This window comes from Setaria viridis, chromosome 2 (genome assembly GCF_005286985.2).
Source record: "Setaria viridis chromosome 2, Setaria_viridis_v4.0, whole genome shotgun sequence".
NCBI classification, from domain to species: Eukaryota; Viridiplantae; Streptophyta; class Magnoliopsida; order Poales; family Poaceae; genus Setaria; species Setaria viridis.
This window is the reverse complement of record NC_048264.2, coordinates 31,853,618-31,878,203: the sequence shown is the minus strand read 5'-3', so window position 1 is coordinate 31,878,203 and position 24,586 is coordinate 31,853,618. Positions and strand designations below refer to the sequence as shown.

At 50.0% G+C, this 24,586-nt stretch overlaps 1 protein-coding gene across 1 annotated transcript; it reads left to right on the top strand.

The window, feature by feature from the left end:
* Positions 1 to 6,424: 6,424 nt before the first annotated feature.
* On the top strand, positions 6,425 to 8,418 carry LOC117842442 (heat stress transcription factor B-4c-like). Its single transcript, XM_034722905.2, has 2 exons — positions 6,425 to 7,098; positions 7,195 to 8,418. Exons 1-2 carry the CDS (start codon positions 6,838 to 6,840, stop codon positions 8,140 to 8,142), a joined length of 1,209 nt encoding a protein of 402 aa, XP_034578796.2. The 5' UTR covers positions 6,425 to 6,837; the 3' UTR covers positions 8,143 to 8,418.
* Positions 8,419 to 24,586: the final 16,168 nt, after the last annotated feature.

Genomic DNA, 24,586 nt, shown 5'->3' with positions numbered 1-24,586 from the left:
TGTATTTGTGAATTATTATCCAAATATTGACTAATTAGGCTCAAAAAATTCGTCTCGCAAAGTACAACAAAACTGTGCAATTAGTTTTTGATTTCGTCTACCGGCCTGTTCGCTTCAGCTTATTCAGCTGGCTTATCAGCCACCAAATAACGTTTTCCTCTCACAACAAATCAGCAGTTTCAGCTTTTCAGCCGGCTTATAAGATGAAGCGAACAGACCCGTGATTCAGTACTCCATGCATATACCGCAAGTTTGATGTGACGGGAAATCTTCTTTTTGCATAGTGCTAAAGTTGGAATTTTGGGAGGGCTAGGTTAGGTTAGGCCAGGATTTTACCAAGCTGTGAACGAAAAGATACTGCTGCATGGTGTGCCGATGTCACAGCGGTCTTTTCCCGGTTACAAGGCAGCGTTGGGTCCGTTGGTTACTTTGTTACGCACAGCATGGTGTAGTGTATAGCGTCTGGTTCGTTGCAGCTTGTACTCTTCCTCGGCGTAGTACGATGAACTGACCAGGCCGTATTCATCTCAACGTGCGACACTGCTGGTAGCTGCTGTCTAGTTAGTGTTACCCTACTCCTACATGGCTATATCATCTCGTCGACGCGCCGATCGTACGTGCAATAACCGCGATAAAAGCCCGAGCGGCCAATAACATTCCGTCCTGAGTCTCCTGACAGACCAAGCCGGCCTGACTCGTCGCGACATCACACTGGCTACCGCCTGCCGGGCGATCGATGGAGCGGTGGTCCAGGCGGTCAGCCGTGCGCGCGCGCGCGCAGAGGATGGGTTGAGGCGCGGAGCGGGTGGCCGTGTCCGAACGGACGAGCCCCCCGGAACCGGCCAGATCCGACCAGACCCCGGTCCACGGCGCACAGAGACGGGATGCATCGGCGCAGGAGGCAGGCACAGGCCCGGCCGGCAAGCGCATGCCGGGCGCTGGAGGCTGGACCACCACTCCCGGCAGCGGCAGGGCCCCTCCCCTCCCCCGTCCCCGGCCGGCCAGCGGCCAATTCGCCGCAGGCCGCACGGCTCCGTCCCGGGTCCCGGAAGGGGGATGGACGACTGGCCCCGTGGGGAGTATACTGTACGCTCGTACGCTTTCCGCATGCACGCACGTACAGGTACACAGATACGGCCCATGCTTACGGATCCAGTAGGCGTATACTATACGTACTCGCGTGGCGTTTTTGTAGCGACGTGCTTTCGCTTCAGGATTCATTCTTGGGAATTGTGAGTGGCCGGGTGGGGGCTGGCCGGGGCAGCACAGGAAGTGGACAAGGGAAGGAACTTTTGTAGAATCGGCCGAGGGGGGACTGGGGCATGCAGTTCCTGCAGCCGCATGCATGCAGATCACCAGATGCATCTCTAGCTTCTCCTAGCCAACCAGCTAGCCGCGGCACGCATCCGTGCATCTAGCATCGGCCGTGGCCGCGCTCGCTCGATGAGATGATAGATGCGTCCGCCCGTGTGCCGACGACGGAGCGGAAACGCGACCGCGGTGGCCGCTTTTGGTGGGATTCCTCCGCCCCGGCCCCGTCGTTTTCCCGGCCGATCCGCAGCGGTGCCACTCCGCCAGGGCCAGCCCCCCACCACGTCCGCTGCTGGATCTTGCTGCTCGCATGCCCATCGATCTCCCCCTCCCCGTCTCTCGATCGGGCTTGGGCATAGAAAACTCGGCGCTTTGCAGAAGTTTCCCGCATTCTTTTTGTTTCTTCTCGGTCTCCGCGAAGCTTTCCCACGCATTTGTTTTAAACAAAACCCCTTCTTTGTCGATGCCGAAGCGGGGATCGATGGATATATTCCTCCCCGGCAGGCAGCTAAACAAACTCCTACCGTCCTACGGGCAAAGATTCGTTCCCGTGGCACGTTTACCGTCGTTTTTTGGACCTTGTTGTCTAGTAGCTGCAACATGCATGTGCGATCTACTGCAGATGCTTCTTCGGGGCGCTAGCTACTGGAGTACGCCGTGCCGGGAGGGGCAAAAAATTTGCTTACAAAACTCATGCTATAGACGATAGCATCGTCCAGGGCTTGCCTAGTCACCAGCTGATCGATCTGATTGTTTCTAAACAATATACTACTTACTAATACTAAGCACTTCAGATCGAAAATGGCACGTGGCATGCCAAGCAAGGGTACATGGTGAGGATCGAAACTGGGCGCTAGATTTTCTGCGGAAACTCCAGTGTGCTGATTATATTTTTAAAAAAAAACTCTATATTTTCTCCTCTCTGAAATCTTCGCTGTTGCACTGCAGTTATGCAATTGATGACCAACTGTTGGCCATTGACAGCTCTCAGCACATTCACGTAGCACAGAGATTTGCAGTGGGGGGCGGCTGGCGAACGCGAAATTCCACACGTCGCGATGCTTATAAAACCGCCCCCAGGCGTTACTAATGTCGAGTGTCAGGTCCCCTCAGCGAGCGCACCGGCCATTGTTGGGTCCGTTATTGGGAAAAAAGGGCCGGAACGCGACCGAGCCGGCCGGGGACGGGGCGTATTATATTCCTCACAATAGTAGCCGAGCTGAGAGCAGATAAATGCCCCCCAGCGAATCGAATCCTACACGGCTAGAAAGGTATAGTACGGGTCCAACAGGGTCAGGGGCCGGCGACATTCAAACGCGTGCATTGTTTTCGCCGTGCCACGCCGATCCGTTTCGAAACCCGGCTCGGCGAAAGGAAGGACAATCCCCGCTGCTGCGTTCCTGAATCCCACGCATGAGGACCGCGCGCGCGGCAGTGATCGCGGACAGGCTCGCTTGCTCGCGCTGCAGGGTAGGCACGCCGCGTGCGCAGGTCATAACGCCGCGCCCAGTGCCCGGCGGCGCGCGCGCTGCCACCACGCGCGCGCCTGCCTCGATGGCCATCCGGGCGAGCCTAACTAAGATCGCGTCGAGACCCAGGCGTGCAGCGCGCGGGGTAGGCCGCGGCATGTTGAGCTTGAATGCGCCGCGGCCAGGTGCCCCCGAATGGCAAACGCCACCGCGTATTGATGGTCCGCCCGGCCGCTCCCGCGCCTGCGTGCCGCGCCCGTACGCGCTCCAGGCACGCCCACCCCCAGGTTGGGCGCGAACCGTTGTTGGTTTGAAATCCTGTCTGCTTGCCGTTCCGGCCGCGTCCGCGCCTGTGCCGTGCGCTGTCGTGGGACGTGTGACAGGAGTACGCAGCGCGCACGTCTGCGTCTCCACGGTGTGTTGACAAATTGTGAGATTCCGAACTTTCTGACATTTTTGTCTTTCACGTTCTGAAGGATATTGGAGCTGTCGTTGACATCAGGTCAGCGTTCCTCAAAGTTTGCACTGTTATTTCATAGTACAAATCTGATCCATTTTCCTCGAGGAAAGCTCTAAACTTTAGCTAAAGTTTAGAAGGTTAAATTTTAGCTGGGCTATTTGGATCTACTAGCTAAATGCTAGTTGTTATCATGCTACCCTTCTCCCTTCTTCATGTTCCTCTGCCTGAGGCAAGAACCGAGCGAGCTCCTGGCCGCCAACCGAATCCGAGGGGCTCCAAGGCATCCCTCCTGCCCAATAGCTGCCGCCCCAGCACCTCAACCCCCTGCGCAACCCCCATCTCCCTCTCGACGCGCGCAGGCTAAATCTGGCTAGGAATCGAAATTTCCCCAGCCGCCTCGAGCACCACCAGTGCCATCACCCGCCGGCCAACTCCACTCTACTCCAACCATCTCCCACAAATCAACTACGGCCATAGCTCATCCACCTCACCATCTTCCTCCTCGACTTCTTCGCGTCGCTTTCTGTGTCCTCGTCGACCACTAGAGATTTGAGCCGACGCGAGGCCGACGGGCGCCGGAGGCCACGAGCACACGGCTAGCCGCCCCGGATCCAGCATTGGCGGCCTCGGTTGGGCCCGCACTGCGTGAGATCCAGCCGCACTGTGCCTCATTGGTCGCCGGCGGCCCTCCTCCTTCCCCCGGCGAGGAAGCCACGCGAGTGGGAAGGGGCCTGGGGAAGCATCACCGAAGGGGAGGCAGCGTGCGGGGAGGCGTCGTCGGAGGGGAGGCGGCGCGCGAGGAAGCCGGTGGTGTGCGGGGAAGGACTGGGGCATGCGGGGAGAGGCGGGGGCACATGAGGGGAACAATGGAGGATTTCCTGAGGCAGGTGAAGGGCAGTATGGTCTTTTAGTAGTTTTAGCTGGTTTAGTCAGGTTGAACCAGCTAAATTTAACCAGCTAAACTTTGGATGGGAGATCCAAACAGGATCTATATCTTTTTGCAAGCTTAGAACATACTAACAGAGCAATAATCGAGCAACTCGGAACACCCATCATAAGTAGCAATGGCATCCGCCATAGAGTTACATGAACGAGATAAAAAGGGCCATTTACATCTTTACACCCATCATAAGTAGCAATGGCATCATAAGTAGAAATCATTTTTTAATACCCTTTACACCTATGGCCATTTTAATTTAACATATAAATTTCTAATACAAGAAGATAATTCCACATGTAGCAGTAAGGCGGAGTGGTTGTCAGCTACGCCCTCATTAAGCAACAAATTCTTAAGCCGTAGCTACACCTACACCATAACTTTTCCGAGCAAGGAAAGGCCTAAAATCTCACAAATGATATGTTCAATATATTTTTTCGATCAAAGGTGTGTTTTATTTAAAGAGAAAGTAAACTCTTTATGGTTAATAACCTTGGAAGCTCAAAGGACAAAGGGTTTATGGGGAATAGGTTGGAACTGGGGATAGGGGGGTCATCGTCGAGGTAGGGATCCATGAATTTTCAAATACACAAAACCATCCATTTTTGTATCAATAAATTCAAGATTCTTACCTTGAAATATTGCGCTTGGTCATAACTGTGTTAACTAAAATCTTATAGTTCAAGATCACATGAAACTCATTTCTCGACTACTGCCTTTCAGAGACGGCACTAGCCCTACATTTTAAATTTCAACAATGCATATGTCACCTCTTACTGCACTTCAAAACTAGTTATCTATGTCCTTACACTGCTATGCCTTCATCCTCATACGTTCTTGGTTGTTCCGTGTGTACCCTAACGTGCACCCCAACGAACTAAAAAACCTAGCACCACCAATCCACCATCATAGCAACCCTTTTAACATAGACTAGGGCAAGAACCTTGATCTATCGTTAATACCAATGTATTATTACATGGGATGAGATAACACTACTGTTAGTTTTGAAACAAAATATAATCAATTTATGGTTTAGGACTTATGTGTGATGTATTTATAGGAAACAAAAAAAGCATATGGGTTGCTTTTAAACTATATCCAAATGATTGCACCTATGTTTCACATATATAAAGTACGCAATCAAAAGTTGATTTCCCCCCTCTAAATCTAGTGTATATTCGTTTTATTAGAGAATTTTTTGCTGGATTTGCAAATCATACACGATAAAAGAACAAATATGATAATTTTGTAGGTAATTACTGGGTGTTCGTGAATTCACTTTTCTTGTACGCGCGACATCTTTTACTTTGTATATGGATATTTTTGATCGAATTTGTACTTGGTGTTTGTATTTTTCTTTAAAAACTTTGTGATATGTAAATATGAAGAGAATGTGGGAAACTATGAATTTAGCGCTTTAATTGACAAATTCACTTTTGTTGCAGGTGTGATATGCCTGTACTTTCATCTAATCTATTTATTATTCCTGTTTTTGACCCGACCCGTATCCATTTTATTTGTTCATTATATGGATGGACGTATCTGATCCGGTTTCAGCGACTCGTACATACAAGTATGAAGTACCCCTTCGCAATCAAAATACTGGTACAAGGCACAATTTTGTTTGGGTTTGCAACCCAGCGACAGCACGTGATATGCACTGGGCACCGCTCGAGCCACATGGAACGGTGCTCTGATCCAAGAAGCTCTGCACCGTACTGTACCGATGGTAAAACCGTCTTCCTATCCCTGCAAGTTGACGCCACGTACGACAGCGTAACCTCCAATTTTTAATTTCCGAGTGGCACGTCAGGGTAACATTGACCGGCCAATAGGAATGGCTCGCAGCATGGCTTGGGCGGACGGGACTCGCCTGCAGTACTGCCCCTGCAGGTTGGGCCACTGACGCGTGAGCTCGGCTCGGATCCACACATTAGTGACTGCAGAGGGCAGTACCGCAGAGGATCTGTTTCCGCTTGGGCTTCAGCTTCCCTATATCCTTTTCCTGCAGCCGAGAAAAAAGAATTCAGGGTCCGGGGAGATGCTTCCAAAACTGTTGCAGTGCTTGTCCGCCCGGGGGGACCTTTCCAGAAATGCACGAGGAGGAGCCTGTGCCGGGGGCAGGAGCGGACGGGAAAGAGAGGTGAAACGCCGATCCCGTTCCCGTCCGTGTAAAAAAAGCTCGCTTTGCAGGGGGAAAATGGCGAAAGGGTTAAAAGAAGGGAGAGGGTGCAAAAGATCCTCGAGAAAGCCCAGAAAAGAACGGCTGGATGGATGGCTGGACTCGAAGCAGAAGCAGAGGGAAATCAGAGACGACGCTGGTGGTCGGAAGTGTCACGGGTCTACCTTGAAAGCTGCATCTCCAAACTTCCAATCCCTCTCTCCAAAACACCCAGACAGACAGAGCGACACATATTCCCTCCCACCACCCCCACCGCCCACACGCTCCCCGAGGCAGGAGCACACAACCCACACTCGCCTTCACTGCTCAGCTCGCCCCCTCCCCGTATTCACCACTACCACCACCCCAGTTAAAATAGCCCGGTCACCCGCTCGCCTCGTATCGTCCACCTCTGCTCAAAGGGAAGAAGTTAAAACCCCAAGAAACCTTCGTCGGCGCTTCGTCTCCTGTAGCTGTAGGAGGCCAGGGAGAGACCGGGATGGAGAGGATGGAGAGGTGCGGGAGCTGGGAGTGCGACGCCGCGGCGCAGGCGGCCGCGCAGAAAGCGGTGCCGGCGCCGTTCCTGACCAAGACGTACCAGCTGGTGGACGACCCGGCCACGGACCACATCGTCTCCTGGGGGGACGACCGGGTGTCCACCTTCGTCGTCTGGCGCCCGCCGGAGTTCGCGCGCGATATCCTCCCCAACTACTTCAAGCACAACAACTTCTCCTCCTTCGTCCGCCAGCTCAACACCTACGTGAGTCGCCTTGCTCTCTCACTTCGCCCGTGCCACGACGTACGTGTTCTTCTTGCATGGACGGGGTGGTGATGGCAATACGATGTCGCAATGCAGGGCTTCCGGAAGGTCGTGCCGGAGCGGTGGGAGTTCGCGAACGAGTTCTTCCGGAAGGGAGAGAAGCAGCTTCTCTGCGAGATCCACCGGCGCAAGACGTCGGCGTCCACGGCGTCGCCGTCGCCCCCGCCCTTCTTCGCGCCGCCGCACTTCCCGCTGTTCCACCCGGGCGCCCCGCACCACCACCCGTTCGTGGGCGGGGACGACGGGGTAGCGGTGGCGGCCGCGCACGGCATGGGCGTCGCGTTCCCGCACCCGCACTGGCGGGAGCCGCACGCCGCCGCGCCGGTGGCCACGCGGCTCTTGGCCCTGGGCGCTCCCCCGGCGCCGTCGCCGCTGCTGCCCACCGAGGGCGCGGGCGGCGCCGGGTCGGGGCGCGCGGCCACCGCGGCCGTGCTGATGGAGGAGAACGAGCGGCTGCGGCGTAGCAACACGGCGCTGCTGCAGGAGCTGGCGCACATGCGCAAGCTCTACAACGACATCATCTACTTCGTGCAGAACCACGTGCGCCCCGTGGCGCCCAGCCCGGCCGCCGCCGCGTTCCTGCAGGGCCTCGGCCTGCAGGCGCGCAGCAAGAAGCCCGCGACACCCGCCGTGGCCGCCGGGCTCAACAACTCCGGCGGGAGCACCACGTCCAGCAGCTCGCTCACCATCGCCGAGGAGCCCTCGCCCCCGCCGCAGCACGCCGACAAGAGCGGCGGCGGCGGGGAAGCCGGCAGCAGCGGCACCGCGCGCTCCGCCGCGGCCGCCGCGCCCACCATGCTGTTCGGCGTGCGCCTCAGCGCCGACACGAGCGGCGCGGGCACCAAGAGGCCGGCTTCCCCTGAGGAGGTAGACGAGCCGGCCACGTCGCATGCCAGGAAGCCGCGGCTGGCGCTGGAGGGCGCCGACCTAAGCCTGAGCGTGGCGGCGCCGTCCGCCGCCTCGTCCCCAGCTAGCACTAGCTAGTCGGCTAGCTAACTCACCTGGCCTGCGCCCATAAGCAAACGCATGCTGGTGCATGCAGCGGCGGGCGCGGCCGTTTTGTTGTTCTAGCTCTAGCTCTAGTTCGATCGACGTGTTCCGTTCCAACTGGTAGATGGGATCGCTTCTTTTTGGTTGATGTCTTTTGGTTAGGGTTCTACTGCTAATTGCACCGATGTGCCAAGCACTCGCAACTAGTGCCATCGATCCGATCGGTCCTCCGGGAGAACTAATCAATGCCATGCAAGTTGTTGTACAGAAGTAGTAGTTGCAGACTAGCAGCTGAGCTAGCCATTCTGATTGATATCCAGGGCGAGCAGAGAGGGCAATCTTTTGGGCGACGAGTCCGGAAAGAGATCTCTCTTTCATTCAATTAAACCGCTTTTTCCTCCTGAGACTGTTTCGGCTCAGCTCGTTACCTTTTGCGTGCGCTCATGGGAGTCAAAGATGTGAAAGGCAGTTGCTGCTGCGCCTCGCCTGCGCAGGGTCTGCCTTGGACACTGCTCGCAAATCGCGATGGATCTCAAGTCGCCGCTCTCACAGCTGTCGCGAGTGACGGGTCGATCGGACTGCCGACTGCGAGACAGTACAGGTACGTAGGGAGCCGCGGTGCCGGTGCGGGAGAGGCGTACAGGTACAGTCTTGTTCCCGGGAGGGTCGCGGCTGCAGCACAGTGCACTGCGGGTACTAGGGAGTCAGCTAGTGGTAGCCCTAGGCGGTAGGCACTACTACTAGGGAGTAGCTGCTGCAGTGGACTGTCCGTGCGGGAGAACCGAGAGGAACGGCAGCGTCATGATTAGGCGACTGGCGCCAGATCTTCAGAGCGACGGGTCTAATCCGGAGCCGGAAGCGTAAAGGCCGGACAAAGAGATCTCCGCCGGCCGGCCGGCCGGCCGGCTGGGACGACTAGCTAGCTGGCCACTAGCTTCGCCTTCGCTTCGCTTCTCTCCGGGTGACCGGGTGAGTGGTGCCTGCGACGGAGGGAGATGGGATGGCTTGATTGCTGCGGCTCCCAGCTCAGCTGCGTCATGTGGTGTGGGGGTGGGCACTGGGCTGGCTGGCATTGGGCTCTGTTTCTTCTACTGGCTTCTGCCGCTGCGGCTGCTGCTGTGCTGTGCATGGCTGCAGCGCCAGCACGAGCAGGAGCAGGCAGGAGGCAGACCCCCGCCCCGGGGTTCCCACGATATTCCAAAAATCCAAAAGGGACTCTGACCGCTTCCGTTCCCTCGGAACGTGATAGTTCTGCCAGATTCCCCCGGTCCGCAGCATGCAGGCCGAGGACCCACATGTGTCTAAGCCACTTCCACTCTTCTTTCTTCTTCTCCTCGCATCGATTTCCCTACGTCCACCGCGGACTGCTGCTGCCGCGAGCTAGCGCTTGTAAATTTGTAGGCGGCGTGCCAAGTCTTCTCCATTTGAGTACAAGACCTGTGTTTGGATCCCCCTCAGTTTGCACAAGGAAAAGGCTTCCACATATGCAGCCTGGACCATCTTAGAGAGATCCAAACAAAGCATCAATCCTGATTGCATGATTCTCACAGTCAACTCCAACCTGGATTGTGCAGATTGCACAACCTAGTTTGTTATAATCCAAAATTTTGGTTTGTGCAATCTAGGAAGGGATGCAAACATTGCTTAACTCAACTGTACTACTTGTGCATTTCCCATTCGTTTTTAATCTAGTTATGTACTTTGCTTGGTTATTTTGGCACACTTATGTTCATGAAAGGCTTCAACAGAAGATTCATTAACTTATATTTAATGTGATATAAAGATCGCTTTGTTATATGTTATCTTGAGTATATCATGATGAAACTAAAGGAGGACACCCAAGATGAAAACAAAAATTAAACCAAGGAAGAAACCCTTTGGATGTAGTGTTGTAGTAAAATCAGTATGTCTGCTGGATATATGCCAGATTTTTCAACTTTTGTCACATGTCATTACCTCTCACCCACTTTATTTACTCACTCCCACTACTCTGTACTTGTGCATACACTCAGGTTGTGGGAAAAAAATGTTTAGTGCTAGCTTGTGCTTCTCATATGCTTCTTCAGGTAGCTACCAAAACTAGCTATTTGTCCATAGTGAACCAAATTATTTATTGATATAGAGAATGTTTTTATGTCCTTGTAAAATTATTGATTCACATCTTCTATAATTATGACGGACCATTTGAATCAATATCTAAGTACAATTAAGAAACAACATTGCACCATGACCGTTATTTAAAAACTCCTATCCGTATACACATCCACGTAAAATCCAAAAAAATCTGCAATTAATACAAGAAAAAAAAATTGATTAGTTTCCATCCCTAATTTCTTGTTGTCTTTCCTATTGTTTGTAGGCAAAGGTTAGCAATGCCTCCCGACATCTAGGAACACATAATACAATGTGGGCCACAAAAGGACGCATTGCCTTTTATCTATCATACGCGAGCAATAATTATTCATTATCGTTAATGAAAATACAAAAACCACTCTACTCCCACCTGTCGCTTTGATCTTGCGTTTCTCCTGTAAAGTGGTTCAAAAAGCCACTCTAATCCACGCACACTGAATCAACTGTGTATCTTCCTCATAAAAAAACCAATACAGCCAAGTCCTCAGCCTCAACAAATGCAATGCATTGGAGAATTTTTACTCGGTTTTAGCATTTCATTTGTCGATTTATGACTAAAGTTTATCTCACCCTCATATGAGGAAACTACGAAAATTTTTGAAGGTTGGAGATCAGACCAACAATCCTAATTTTGACTATATTCTTTCCATAAACAATCACGGTGCAAGTGCTTCCACATTAAATTTGATTACTGTAATTTCAAGTTTTCAACAAATATGAAACACAACAGTGCGTTGAGATTATAGAATATAATTTCCTGATTTTTTTTAAGTTTTAGATAAACTAAGATAGCAAGAAAACATCTTGTGCCTTGGTGTTTTGGGAGTTTGTGAATCTTCGGTGTACTCTTGCTGCAGTGCGCGCACCAGTTCCCGGTTCCAACTACAAGGACCCTGGCCGGAGACAGCAGTCCAAGACAAAATTATTTAATGCGTAAACAAATCTAGATCACCTCCTAGCCCCACCAGCCAGCCTGCCTGCCTCAGAGAAGATGCTCTCTGGCACACGGGTGAGCTGGTGGCGGGCCCTCCTCTTCTCAGAAGCTGAAGAGGACGGAACAATCAACGGCCGCGATTCCAAGGCCGTTGCCATGAGACCCGAATCCACGAAAGGCCAAGGAAAAGGGGCTCTCTGCCCTGTGGCAACCACTTCTCATAATAAGCCTACCACTGACTAGCCCCAGTGACCAATAATAAAGGCATGAGTGCACGGCTTCCGAGGCCGTGTCGACCCTCCCTTTTTATTTTCTCCTGCCTTTTTTTTTAAAAAAATCATTTTTTTCGCTTCATTTTTTCTTTCTCTGTTCGACTTGTACCTCTGGCGACCTTCTCGGCTTCTCGCCCTTTTGGCCGTAGCTGGCCCCGCTGGTGTGAGTAGGAGGAGCACGTAGGTAGGATGGCTCAGCGATCTTTGACCAGCCAGGCTTGGCCGGAGGTGGAGAATGCTACAGTGGCTGGCTGCCGCTGAAGCCTGAATGCATAGGCGCAGCGGCAGGGCACTGTAGCAACCCTGGCGCAGTCCAAGGGATGGATGGATCCGATCAGGCTTTCTGAACAAAGATGACCGGATCATAGGTAAAAGCTGGTGGCGAGGGCAGCCGGGCCGTAGCTCGTGGTAGCCGTTTGGTCTAGGCCAGGGCCGGGCGCAGCCTCGCAGCCGCAGGCCACCTGCTTTCCTGATCGTAGAGGAGGCCTAGCCGACGCCGAGAGGTTGCCGGCCGGCGCAGGGCAGGGCACACGGCTTTTGCTGTTGTTAGTACGAGTGGACGGGTAGTTGCCAGACACTTAAGTACACTGATTCTACTGCTCTTCGAGTGGTCCGCCGAGGAGCCGATTTGACCTGTCGTGGTGCTTGTGATTGTGAAGACCATGCAGCGATCGTACGTTTATTATTTGTGGTTCTATGCAACGACGGCCGGCATAGGATGATGCCCTCATCGTTTTCTCCCACAAGTCTCTCGTGCTCAACGAGCAGCACTCATCTACAAAATTGGCAAGCTGTTTCATGAATGGAAGCGACCCCCTCCAGCTCAGCTCAGGTAGACTAGTTTCATGCAGTACTACTTCGAGCTCCGATCACTCGATCAGATGCTTATATTGAGCTAGAAACAAAAATAATAAACTCCTTTTTTTTTAAAAAAAAAATACTGAGGCATGCATGAACCCGGACGAATGCTGCAATTACCTCCCATGCTATTTGCAGGATCTCCCATCACTACAAGAAACCTGTTAATCTGTAACAAAAAAAATCATAAAACCGTCATAAAACAGTGTCTGTGACGATTTCACGTAACGTCATTTATTAAGCGTCACAAATTACGCCTTGTGATGTTTTAGTCATAATCGTCATAGATTGATACAATCCGTGACGTTTCTAATTCGTCACAAAATAGACTCAGGCCTGCTTAGCCCAACCCAAGTCCAACTTTAGTGACAAAAATAAACATCATAGACTGATGCCACATTTGTTAATATTCGTCATGGATCAAACAAACACGTCAGCAACATGTGACGTGGTTGATGACACGGAGGATGATGATGACCTGGCTGATGACGTGTCAGTTGATGTGGCTGATTACGTGGCAACTGATGTGGCTGATGACGTGACGGTTGACGTTGCTGATTACGTGGCAGCTGGCGTGGCTGATGACACATGGCAGGTGACGTGGCCGATGATGTGGACGCTGAGATGGCTGCTGACATGGACATTGACCTCATCACGGCCTATTTGTGAAATAGGCCCATAAGATGATACAATTTTTTTTGCCATGCCCACTCAAATTTTAGCCCAGTAACACAACCCATAAAAATTCAGCCCACCAAACTTTGGCCAATTTTTCAGCACATTTTCCATAATACGAATTAACGTCCAGAATATATAGTTTTTTAGCTCAGTTATCAGAATTCAGTTAACACAACCCACTTACAGCATCAAATCAGATACAATATCAGATCACATACATGTTTTCATCTAGCATCAAAAGCAATGCACCATGGCACATAAGCCATTCAAGCACCAAAAACAACAAAAGATAGGTTTTGGAAGAATGCATCTTGTTGCAACAGCAAAAGTTTGTTCCAGCAAAATTCGTACCATCATTCAATTAGTTTGGCTTGGCGGACGTTGACCTAGCAGAAGCTCTAGTTTCACCTCGAATTTAGCATACTACTTCATCTCCTCTTAGTCCTTATCCTTTTATGTTTTGGTTCCTGCAGTTGCATTAACAAGTCATCCATTTGTTGGTGCAGCAAGAACTAATTGTTCTAAACAATTATACAAAGTTATATTGGGAACTTATGAAACTAGAAACATCATTTTCTAATACATGACAGAACATCATGCTCATTTGAACAAAATGGATATGCAATCACAACTATTTCACATCAATGGATCACCATGTTTCTTTTAGATGCACGCAAAGATTAATCTAGAAACGATGATAGCTGGTGAGGTAAGTATACTATAATGCAATAGACATTAGAGCTGAAGATGTATGTAGCAAACAGATCCCAACATTTATTTGTGCAAGGAGCAAGGATCTGGAGCAATTGTACAAGGAACTATAGAGAACTGTAAATTGAAGTCGCAGCTCACAAGCATTGGGTCAATAGTCAATTTGTTCTTTGACACAACATTATTAGTACTGAACCTAGCGAAATGGTGTTCATCTGATAAGCTGATCTACCTAATGACATTCTTATATATGGTAGAAACTAACCTTTACACCACACTTGCTGCAAGATGCCCAACAGCTACCAATTTGCTTGCCTGAATTTAAATTAAATGTGATCAGATTTTTGCGGGAACATGTTAGACATGTTCTTTTCCCAAGATCTGCACAGTATGCAATTTGCAAGAACTGGGTCATTACTTTTGACTTATTTCAACTCCAATCATATGTTTTTATCTGATCAACTGTGTTCACATAAATGAATTACCAAAAATTGAGATAAGCAACTACATGTCCTGAATGGAAGTTGTAGATGACGTGAGTATTCAAATAACACAATAGAGATCTGGCATGCATGCACATGTCTTTTTCAGAGACCTCTAAAGCTTCAATCGAGATATAAAATAAACAGCTATAGCATTAGTCCAATTTGCACAACCTCATGAGATTAGCACAAATTGATCCTGTATAGCCTCACCTGACCACATCAGTTGCCTAATTAACCACCATACAAGATGTATAGATTTTTACAGTAGAGAGTATACAGGGTGTAGAGAGGAAATTTAGTCACCTATTGGCAGTGATGGTGGACTCCACCCCAGCCTGACAAAGAACACCAAGATTACTCAGTGTAACAGTGTATTGCAACAAAGAACACCAAGATTACTCAGTGTATCAGTGTTCTACTACGATACAAATCAAACTACCAATAGGGATAAAAAAAATCTAGATCCGCAGATTTGCACTATAAAAAAAATAGTGGCTCCAATATCTCAAATGACAAGAAGTTCAAAAACTTCAATTATGAAACCTGCTTATTTGAAACATGCATATGGCAAACAAATGTACATTTGCCAACATCAACTCAAATGCATGATGAACACAGGAATATATCTATATCAAATCTGAGCACAAAAATAAAAGGTAGTAGAGAAGCAAAGCATCAACATGAATAGCCAAATTTGAGATAGCCATCTATTCTTCAAATATATACAGAAGGACTACCATGTGTATTGCAGGGAAGTCGACTGTGAAGCTGTCATAAACACAAAAGCTAGTGTGTTGCAGTACCACTTATCAAAGCACTAAGCAAAGACTACGGTAAGACTTGGTCGTAAGAAATACGCAGATTAAGTCAAGGCAAGCAAATGAGTATTTACTGCTACTGAACTGAACTTAACATCATTAGCAAAGATAAACTGGTAGCTTGCATCCAATGATGCAAATAGAACAGGAGAGCTTACTGCAACTGAACTGAACTTAACACAATTAGCAGAAATTCCACAACATACAAAAGATGTGAGCATCCAAAACACTACTGCATGTAACCAAATGAACAATCCTGATGTAGATTCACCATGCAGTCACCAAACCAAATCAGCAAGAAAACTCACCGTGTCTCAACATCTGCCCACACGCCCATGTGCCTCAAACAGGTTTCTTGTATCTTGTAGTGGATCGACGGGGCGACCTTAGCTCCATGTCGCATCTGCTCGAACTGGGAGGAGAGCTGCACGGTCATGAATAGCAGCTCGAGCTCACCCTGCACCTCACCTGCTCGGCGAGGGAGTGACGACGGGGCTGCAGGCTATGGGATTGATCTGGTGACCCTCGGTGGAGCGCCGGCTGCGAGCTGCTCCAGCCGGCCTGACACCTCGCTCGCCCGGCGCAAGGTCGTGTGAAAAGTATCTTGCCCCCCTTAATTGGGTTTTGATGAATTAATGACGCAAGCTTAAGTACCTAACAAAGTTTCAGGTGCATAAGCTGGTTTAAAAGGATTATTGGATATGGAGCACTTGTGATTGACCCCTCAAAAGGAATGAATATATAAACAGCATACTTGAAGACTAAATTCATTTTTGATTTGAATTTGAGTATAGGAATGCCGCACTATTAAGAGGGATGTGTAATCTCTAGTCTTTACATTGAAAAAGGTGCTCAAGATGACTAAAAAATCTATGAGAGACACCTTTGCACCTGCACATCACATGGGGATACTTAGATTGGTGCTAACTTTAGAGTTTCGGAATTTTCCTAAAAATGTTCCGGAATATTCTGGAGTTGACAGAGTTTTTGAAGGAGTTCCTGTGGTATGGAATTTTCTCGAAAAGTTCTCCAAAAGAATCTGAAGGTTTTGGAAGTTTCCAAAAAAAAGTTCCGGAAAATTCCGGAACTTAACCCCCAACGGCTAGTTTTGGGGTGAAGGGGTATAAATACTGCCTCACCCCCTCCCACAGCAGCCCCCTTGACCTCTTACTGACCTGTGCTATTCAGAAATATTCAAAGCCACTCTTTACTCCCTTCTTGGCCTTTAGGTGAAGCTTTGGTCGGGGATTTAAGGAGGGATTCAAGGGAGAGTGCTAGTGACCTGATTTCCCATCTGTTGAGCACCTTGTTCTTTGTCAAGCCGATGGTTTCGCATTTGTTACTCTTGGAGCTTGAAACTCCTAGCGGGCTAGGCATTGCCCATGGAGCATCCAAGGATTGTGGCTGCCTCGGGAAGTTTGTATTACCCCGATAATTGAGTAAGTGACTCTAGCTTGATCTTTGTGGTCGCTAGAGGGAGGAAAGTGGCTTAGGAGTGAAAAGCCCACACTTCGTGGGTCTTCAACGGAGACGTAGGCTTCAAGGTGTGAAGCTGAACTCCGGGAAACAAATCCTTGTGTCTCTTGTGCTTGTTGCTTTTAAATTCGTTCATATTCAAGCATAGAACATATTTTTAGGGTTTGTGCTCGATCTACTTTTCTAGCAAGTTTCTAGCTGTTCTATCTTATGCCAAAGGCCTAGAATAACCTGTTGCATAACTTATATTTGTCAATTTACTTTTTCAGCAAGTTTTTCATAAGGTTGTAGTTCAAATTCTCTAATCTCCAGAAAATTCAAAGATTTCTTCGAAAATTCCGAAAGTTTCAAAATTTCCGGAACAATCTTCGAAAATTTTCGGATGTCGCTGATAAACTTGTTCGAAGTTGTAAAAATTTTCATGTTCGACTATTTCCCTCCTCTAGTCAACATCCTATATCCTTTCACATGGAAGGATCCCTGGAGGCGAGGCCTAGTGTCGTCCTCGTCGGCGCCCCTGGCTTCGATGGAGGGGAGGGAGAAGGAGGGATATGGATGCAGCGAATAGTAGGCGTGGCCGCGATGTCATGCTAGTTGCTGGTGCCACGAGGGAAAAGGTGAATCCTGACGCGCCGATACCCCTCGTGGCCTCCAGCGGAACACACCGGCCACAACCTAGGCCCATCACTGACGCGGTGGACGGAGCACCGAGACCGCCTGGTCATGAGCCGTTGCCGCTGGATTTGGGTTCGTGGCAGTCGAATCTAGGCCTGCCGCGACTGGATTTGGTACCAACCAGCACCCGTGTGCCGCAACGGTCGGGGCTCTACGCCGCCGCAATGGCTTCGTTACGGGGAAGGTGAGGAGGGGAGCAAGGGAGGCGAGGGGGGAGGCGAGGAGGACGTCTCGGGCGAGCAGGTGGATTAGAACCGCCGGGGAGGAAGCAGCGGAGGCGAGGAGGAGGCGCAACATGGGGTGAAGGCAGAGGACGGGTGGGAGGTGTGTGGGAACCAGGAGGACAAGAGCTAGGGTTCGGACTGGATGCAGTAGATTATATATCATGAGAGTGCAATCGGAGCCATCAGATCGGTGATGGACGGTCATAAATGGTTGGGCCATTTTGGCCAAAACGGGCCTTGTTCATTCCTTCTCGGCTTAACGTTTTTCTTTTTCTTTTTTCATTTTATTGAATCATTGTGAAGTAACACAGAAAATTAATTATCTTATATACACCAATATATTTTTTAAATATAATAGACTACATATAAGATGTCTTGCATAAGTTTTGACAATTTTTTAACTCATTTACTATTTTCAATGGTTCTGAAAATTCTCCATAGAATCATTTTATGGATGTTTAAGCTTGACATAAAACTTTCATTAGATTTTTGAAAATTGGGATATACATTGTTGAAAGGATCTTGATGTCGCCTAGAGGGGAGGGTGAATAGGCGAATTGATAATTTTTACCCAAATTCAAACCACTTAAGTTTTTGCTGCCGGACAGGCCGGTCAGATTGGTCTGGTGCAGTGCAACTGACTAACAATGTCCAAACTTGAGGAGTGTAGCTTGTAGATGATATTTAGCAGGATGAACATGTCCCAGCACACAGTAATGACATGCCCAAGTAGATTGAGCAGGAAGCACAAGTAAATTGCTAGAATCCAACAAGTAATGCAAAGCATAATGAAAACACGAGGATTTGTTTATCTGAAGTTCAGATTCAACCCAATGAATCCTACGTCTACGTTGAGGAGCCTATTGGAATACGAGTCTTTTCCAACTTCCTTCCAACAAGCCGGGTCTCTCTCAACCACTTTCCTCATCTCCACTAGTTGATCTTTTCCCTTTCGGAGGCAAGATCACAGCCCTCACAAACTTGCTGCTGCTCACCACACCTTGGGAGCTAGCTGGCGACACCAAGCCGTCTAGGAGGCAAACCTCCAAGAGTGACAATTGCTTCAAAGCTTTCTCAACACGAACCACAAGTGCTCAAGCTATGGATTGCTCTTCTCAGCTCACAATTGCTCTCTATTGGCTTCTCTACCACCCAATTCTCAAGATTTCACTAGAATCACACAACTTCACAAAGAGGGGTTGGGGAGAGCTTTTCTTGGCTTTGGCCTGGCTTAGGATGAGCTAGGAACACTGTTTTTACCTCAGGAACATCAACCCCCAAGAATGGAGGTCGTGGGGTATAAATAGCCCAAAGCACAAAAACTAGCCGTTGGCACACTGGGCAGGCCGGTCAGACCGGTCCAGATTGAAAACTAGCCGTTTGCCCCTAGACCGGTCAACTGGTCAGACCAGTCTAGCTGGGACAATTCCAAGTTTCCAACACTCACTTTTGTTTGACCTAAAGGATAAGCCAACCTTTAAAAGGAAGATTGTGATTTTAAAAAATTCAGAAAAAAGGAACACTCACTTCTAATTTGTACTTAGGTAGAAGAAAACAAGCCACGTAAAATTTTTCAAGAAATAGCAATTAACACATAAACAACCACCATTAAATGAAAGATTGTGATTTTAAAAAATTCAGAAAAAAGAATCATCAAATTTGGAGTCACCGTGAAGAAATTCCATATACAAGTTTAAATTCCGGATTAAAAAGGAGAAATACAAATTGTTTGTTTGTTCTTCAATCTAGCCACATGGCACAACGAGATTGGCCTAACCGGCCGCACACGGATTGCCCTAGGCGGGATTCGTGGTGACACCGCTCAGCCAATAGCTCGCTGCCGCATGGCAAGAAGTAGCTGGACATGCACCGATGTTTATACTATAAGGTAACTTACCTACAATAATCTTAACTAAACATTTGGTGAATTGGTTGGGCCGGTGCTTTGTCAGGTGGAGGTCGCTGGTTCGATTCTTTGTTGCGCCAATTTTTTGTAGATTAAATTTCTTTGTTCCCTAACTGACAAATGGGCCCATGATGACTGGATATGACTTGTAGCCGTTGACTGAATTTTTATTCTAAAACACGAAAGTACTTATACAAATAAAAAGCATACTGAAAGAAATTACAAATGAAGTTGTATCTCAGTGGTAAGGCACGGTGAGATGGTTCTCCAAGTCTCAGGTTCGAGTTCGAGTAGACAAAACAATAACGAGGCCATATCGAATCACAACCCGCTCAGCTCCTTGGGCTTGGGTTCGATTCCTTGTGTGCTCCGTTTTATTATTTTTCCAGATTAAAACGCGAGAAACTTAATGTATAGAAAAAGAATAACAAACTGTGTCATGAACGAACATACCTGGGCTCGATGCCCTGGTGCCCTCTTTTCCCTGTTTTTTGTTTTTTTCCAATTTTTTGACCGACTCTTTTTTTTATCGCCCGCATACAAAGACACTATTATTTTTATTCTTTTTTAGTTTTCCCACCTAGCACAACACTCACGTTTTTAAAGAAAAATAGTAGCGGAAGTAAGCAACGTATTTGTACAGTATCAAATCCGTGACGATTTTAATTTTCAATCCATGACGGTTACTGATATTCGTCATAGAAATCGGGTTCGAATTTGAGCATGGACGGCCTGTTTGCAAATGTATGACGAAAATTCACAAATCGTCATAGATGGTACATCGTTAGTGACGTTCTCTGAAAACATCACAGAAAATTCATCATAGATTAACAAGTTTCTTATAGTGCATGGAGGTCAGTCCAATGTCTTGCTGAATGCTTGATCGATCCTCACGCACGTCCCTTTCTCCACACTGTTAGACTGTTACTTACTCATGTATGCTGCTGTAGGAGACCATTGGGCGCGCATCGTATCCTATGCTTGCACTAGAGCTACATCTACATGCCATCTAACCGGAGAACCTAGTGTGTAAAACTGAACAGCATCCTGGTGAGTGGGACTGTCAATGTTGGTGCAACAGCGAAAAGGATTGCCGTCCGTCCTAGTCCTACCGTTAGCAGTATACCTAGGGCGCGGCGCTTGCTTTGCTTTGCTTGGAAAATGAAGCTCCGCTTTCATGGTTTGACATGCGAGGGAGGGGCTGCAAGTCCGCAAGACAGCAGTAGGACTATCTTTCGGCGAATCCCCTCCGCAGCGATCGACTAAAAACCGCTTTAACCTGACGGCACACGGTGTCAAAAGGGTCGCGGAATACTTATTGATTATTAGGCTTTGACCGCGGCTGTGTGTGAGCGAGCGAGTGGGCGTGTCAGTCCCTTCCTCGTGCGTTACTGCGTGCCTTTCCTACACCTCGCAGCCCTAGGGCCACGCCTTTCGAGTCTTTTGGAGCAATCTTTCTTTCTCCCTCGGCGCTTTTGCCTGTGTGTGGGGGAGGTGACAGATCAACGGAGAGGCGAGATGAGGGGCTGGGGCTCTCGTTCCTTCAAAGGCGAAAGCTGCTCCAGAAGGTTGCTATAAAAATGAACAGTCAATCAGAGCGCAGAGGAAAGTAAATTAAAGCATCCATCCATGCAGCCGCTGGGACGGAATTTCTCTGCAAGCAGTAGCGATGGATGAGGCAGATCTTACCAAAGCGCCAAACGCAAGCGTCCACGCCCTTCACTGATCACACATCAGTGCAAGAATTCTCTCTTCCAATAAAATAAAATAAAATAAAGTTATCACTAACACGTGCTCCCTCCATCCTAAAAATAATGCAACTCTCGTTTCTCGAGAAGTCAAACAATTTTAAATTTGATCAAATTTATAAAAAAAATTACTAACGTTCACGTTTTCAAATAGATTTAGTATGAAAATATATTACATGATTAATCTATTAGTATTGATTTTGTATCATAAATGTTATTAATATTTTGTATAACTTTTGTTAAATTTAAAATTGCTCGACTTCTCGGTAAACGAGAGTTGTATTTTTTTTTTGACGGAGGAGTATGGTTTCGAATCTCACCGAGTACAACCAGCAAGTGTGCTAGCTCGCAGTTACTACTATGGCAACTCCCATACGGGGCTCCTGCAACAGATTGATGTGATATGCATGGCCCCTGCCCGGCCGGCCGGTCCAGCGCCCTAGCCCAGCGGCGTCCGTCCGTCACTGTGGCAAAGGCATCGAAGGCGTTTTTATAGAGCGGGCAGGCAGGGAACAGTCGCCGCACCATCACGAAACAGTGCGGCAGTGGCAACGCTGCCCCCTGCATTGCAGCCTGCAAGCTGCAACAACAAGGCGATGATGAGATGATAAGACGCGACTCGCGACTGCTACCGGACCGGGCCATAGATGCGTTGCGCTGCGCCTTCAATGGCGTCACGCCACCCGCGGCGGGGGCCGCGCGGCGCGGCGGACCGCAGCGCCAAGGGGCCGCCGCTGGTTTGATCGGCCGGACGGCGCGCCGCGCAGGAGGGAGGGGTTTGTTTGTGGGCCGTGTGCCGTGGGTGAGTTCTGCGATTAGCCCATGAGCCTGCCTTGGCCCAACGAACGCTTCGGTACAAAACAAGTTTGGGCTTCGGGTAAGGGACTTTTCCTACTAGGCAGGCCATCAAAGGATTGGGCCCGCCTGTGCGCGCGGCGGGGCGAATCAGAAATCGTATCCGAGTGCTATTCGGATCCCCCTCAAAAAAACGAGTGCTATTCGGATCGAATCGAATCCACCGAATTCCAAACGTATCCCGTCCCCAGCCCGATTCGGAGCGGTTACGTCCTCCGTTTCCTTTTTTTTAGGGGGGCGAGCCGGCCCACCATAAAGAGTCGTGGAGGCGTCGGCGTGTCCAACTCAAACAGATGCACGTCGTAGCACACCACTGCCTGTCGTCAGCGCCGGATTTCGGCGAACTCGGGATCGGCTCGCCGGCGGCATGGAGGGAGGCGGCGAGAAGAAGTACCCGATCGGCTTCCGGTTCAAGCCCAAGGACGAGGAGCTCGTCGAGTACTACCTCCTCCCCAGGCTGCAGGGCCGGCCGACCGTGCCCAACGACTCCGTCATCGAGGCCAGCGTGTACGACTACCACCCGGACAGGCTGACCAACGGTAGGCTATCATGTTCTAGCCGACGAGCAAATTTTGTTTCGTCCTGCATTTTCTGTCTGATTTCATGGCGTCGTGGTGACATCGCATCGCAGAGTACAAGAGCGGGGGGCAGGAGGAGTGGTACTTCCTGTCGTCGAGGGCGCGCATGTACGGGAACGGCGTGAGGCCGGCGCGGAAGACGCGGGACGGGCGCGGGCGGTGGAAGGCGTCAACGGCCACCAAGGAGGTGGCCGAGGAGGTGGTCTGCAACGGCATCAAGTTCTGCAAGAGCGTGCTCAACTACTTCGAGGGCAACCCCAAGAAGGAGGCCAGGACCAAGTGGATCATGCTCGAGCTCACCGTCCCCGAGTACGAGATCAAGCTCGATAAGCCTGGCGCCAAGAACATGGTAAGTTTCAATTCGAGACGCTTTCTTTCTTTTCCTTTTTTTTTTCTTGTCGGTTTGTTTCTGTGGGTAGGGCTGTAAATGTAAATGAGCCGAGCGGGCTCATCATCTCAAGCTTGAGCTTGTTATTAGAGTATCGAGCCGAGCTCGATCGGAGCCTGCAACTAGACTAAAGTTTGGCCCACTCGTAATTCAAGCCGATCTCTTATAGCGAGCCAACCACAAGTATTTTAGTCTTGTGATTTTTATCAATCATAAACTTATAATATAATAAAGTCTATATAATAATTAGACTAGAGTCATTGCATTGTTTGTAAACTTCGGAGATTTGGACAATGCAATTAGATAAGAAAATTAGAATATACGCAATGGAGTTTTCACTTGTTGTAATCAGTGGCGAACCCAGAGTTTTTATTGAGCCTGGGCAGACACTGCAGTCTGCATGCCGTGGTGTGCTGTCTGCCTTGCTATGTGCCTTTGGCAATTTTTTACGATGCAGTGCACCCTTACTTATTGGAGCTGGGGCATGTGCCTAGGGTCGCCGTGCTCTGGGTCTGCTCCTGGTTGTAATAATCCACGAGCTTACTCGAGCTAGCTCGAAAAGCTCACGAGTTTTGAACAAGCCTGAGCTTGGCTCGTTTAGAATTCGAAACCATACTGAAACATGTGTAAGACGAGCCAAACGCGAGCGACTCACGAGCCCCAAACTCTAAACTCCATTGACAGCTCTATGTGTGGGCACCTCTGCTTGCAAAAGTATATTTCCACAGCATGTCCGCTTCAAAATAATATTTCTACTGCGTTGCTATACTGGCGTGTGATTGCTAATTAAGCTATTTCGGTGACTGGATGCAGTTGGACGAGTACGTCATGTGCAAGATCTACGTGTCCCCGCAGCACAAGAAGAAAGGCGACGCCGACGACGACGAGGAAGGCACCAGCTCGGCGTTCGAAGAGGAAGAAGAGGAAGCGTGCTCCTCCACGCCACACGGCCAAGGCACGGCGGAGTCCATGCACGCAGACAAGCAGGCCGGCAAGCGGCCCATGGTCGAGCAGCCGCCGCAGCGCGGTAGCTTCGCGCCCGCCCGGAAGCAGGCCCGTCAAGGGAGCCTAAGCACTGGATCAGCCACGCAAGCGAGCTACTCCTCCACCAGCAACGCTGCCTCCTCGACGGAAGCGTACTGCGGTGGTCTGGGTCAACTAACGGGTGCACACTGTGGCCTTCAGTTTCAGGCACCACCAATGCCGCGGCCGGCAGGTGCGTACAACGGCCAGGCACCAGCGAAGCCGCCGGCGGGCGCGTGCGGTGGCTGGGGACTCGTGCAGCTGCCAACACCAACGCCGGTGCTGTACCAGCCGTTCGCGGACCCGACTGACGACGACCCCTTTGGCCAGATGGCGGCAACGATGACGCGTCCTACGACCCCGGCGAACCAGGCGGCGAGGCTGCCGGGCTTCCCGGGGAGCCAGCCGCCGCGGCACCCGGGGACGGGGTTCAGGCCGCAGGTGTCCCTGCAGTGCTGCTACGACCAGAACTACCGACCCGTGCAAGTGCAGCAACCGCCGCCCGGCAACGCGTCCTCGTCGCAGCTGCAGGGGCTGCCCGCGTTCCTGCCGCAGCAGCAGATGCTGCAGCCGTTCCTCAACGGCGGCGCCAACCGGCGCGCGGGGGCCGCCGCCGTGCCTCGCGGCCCGTCGTACAACGGTTACCCTTACCAGCGAACCTCGTTGGCGCCGACCG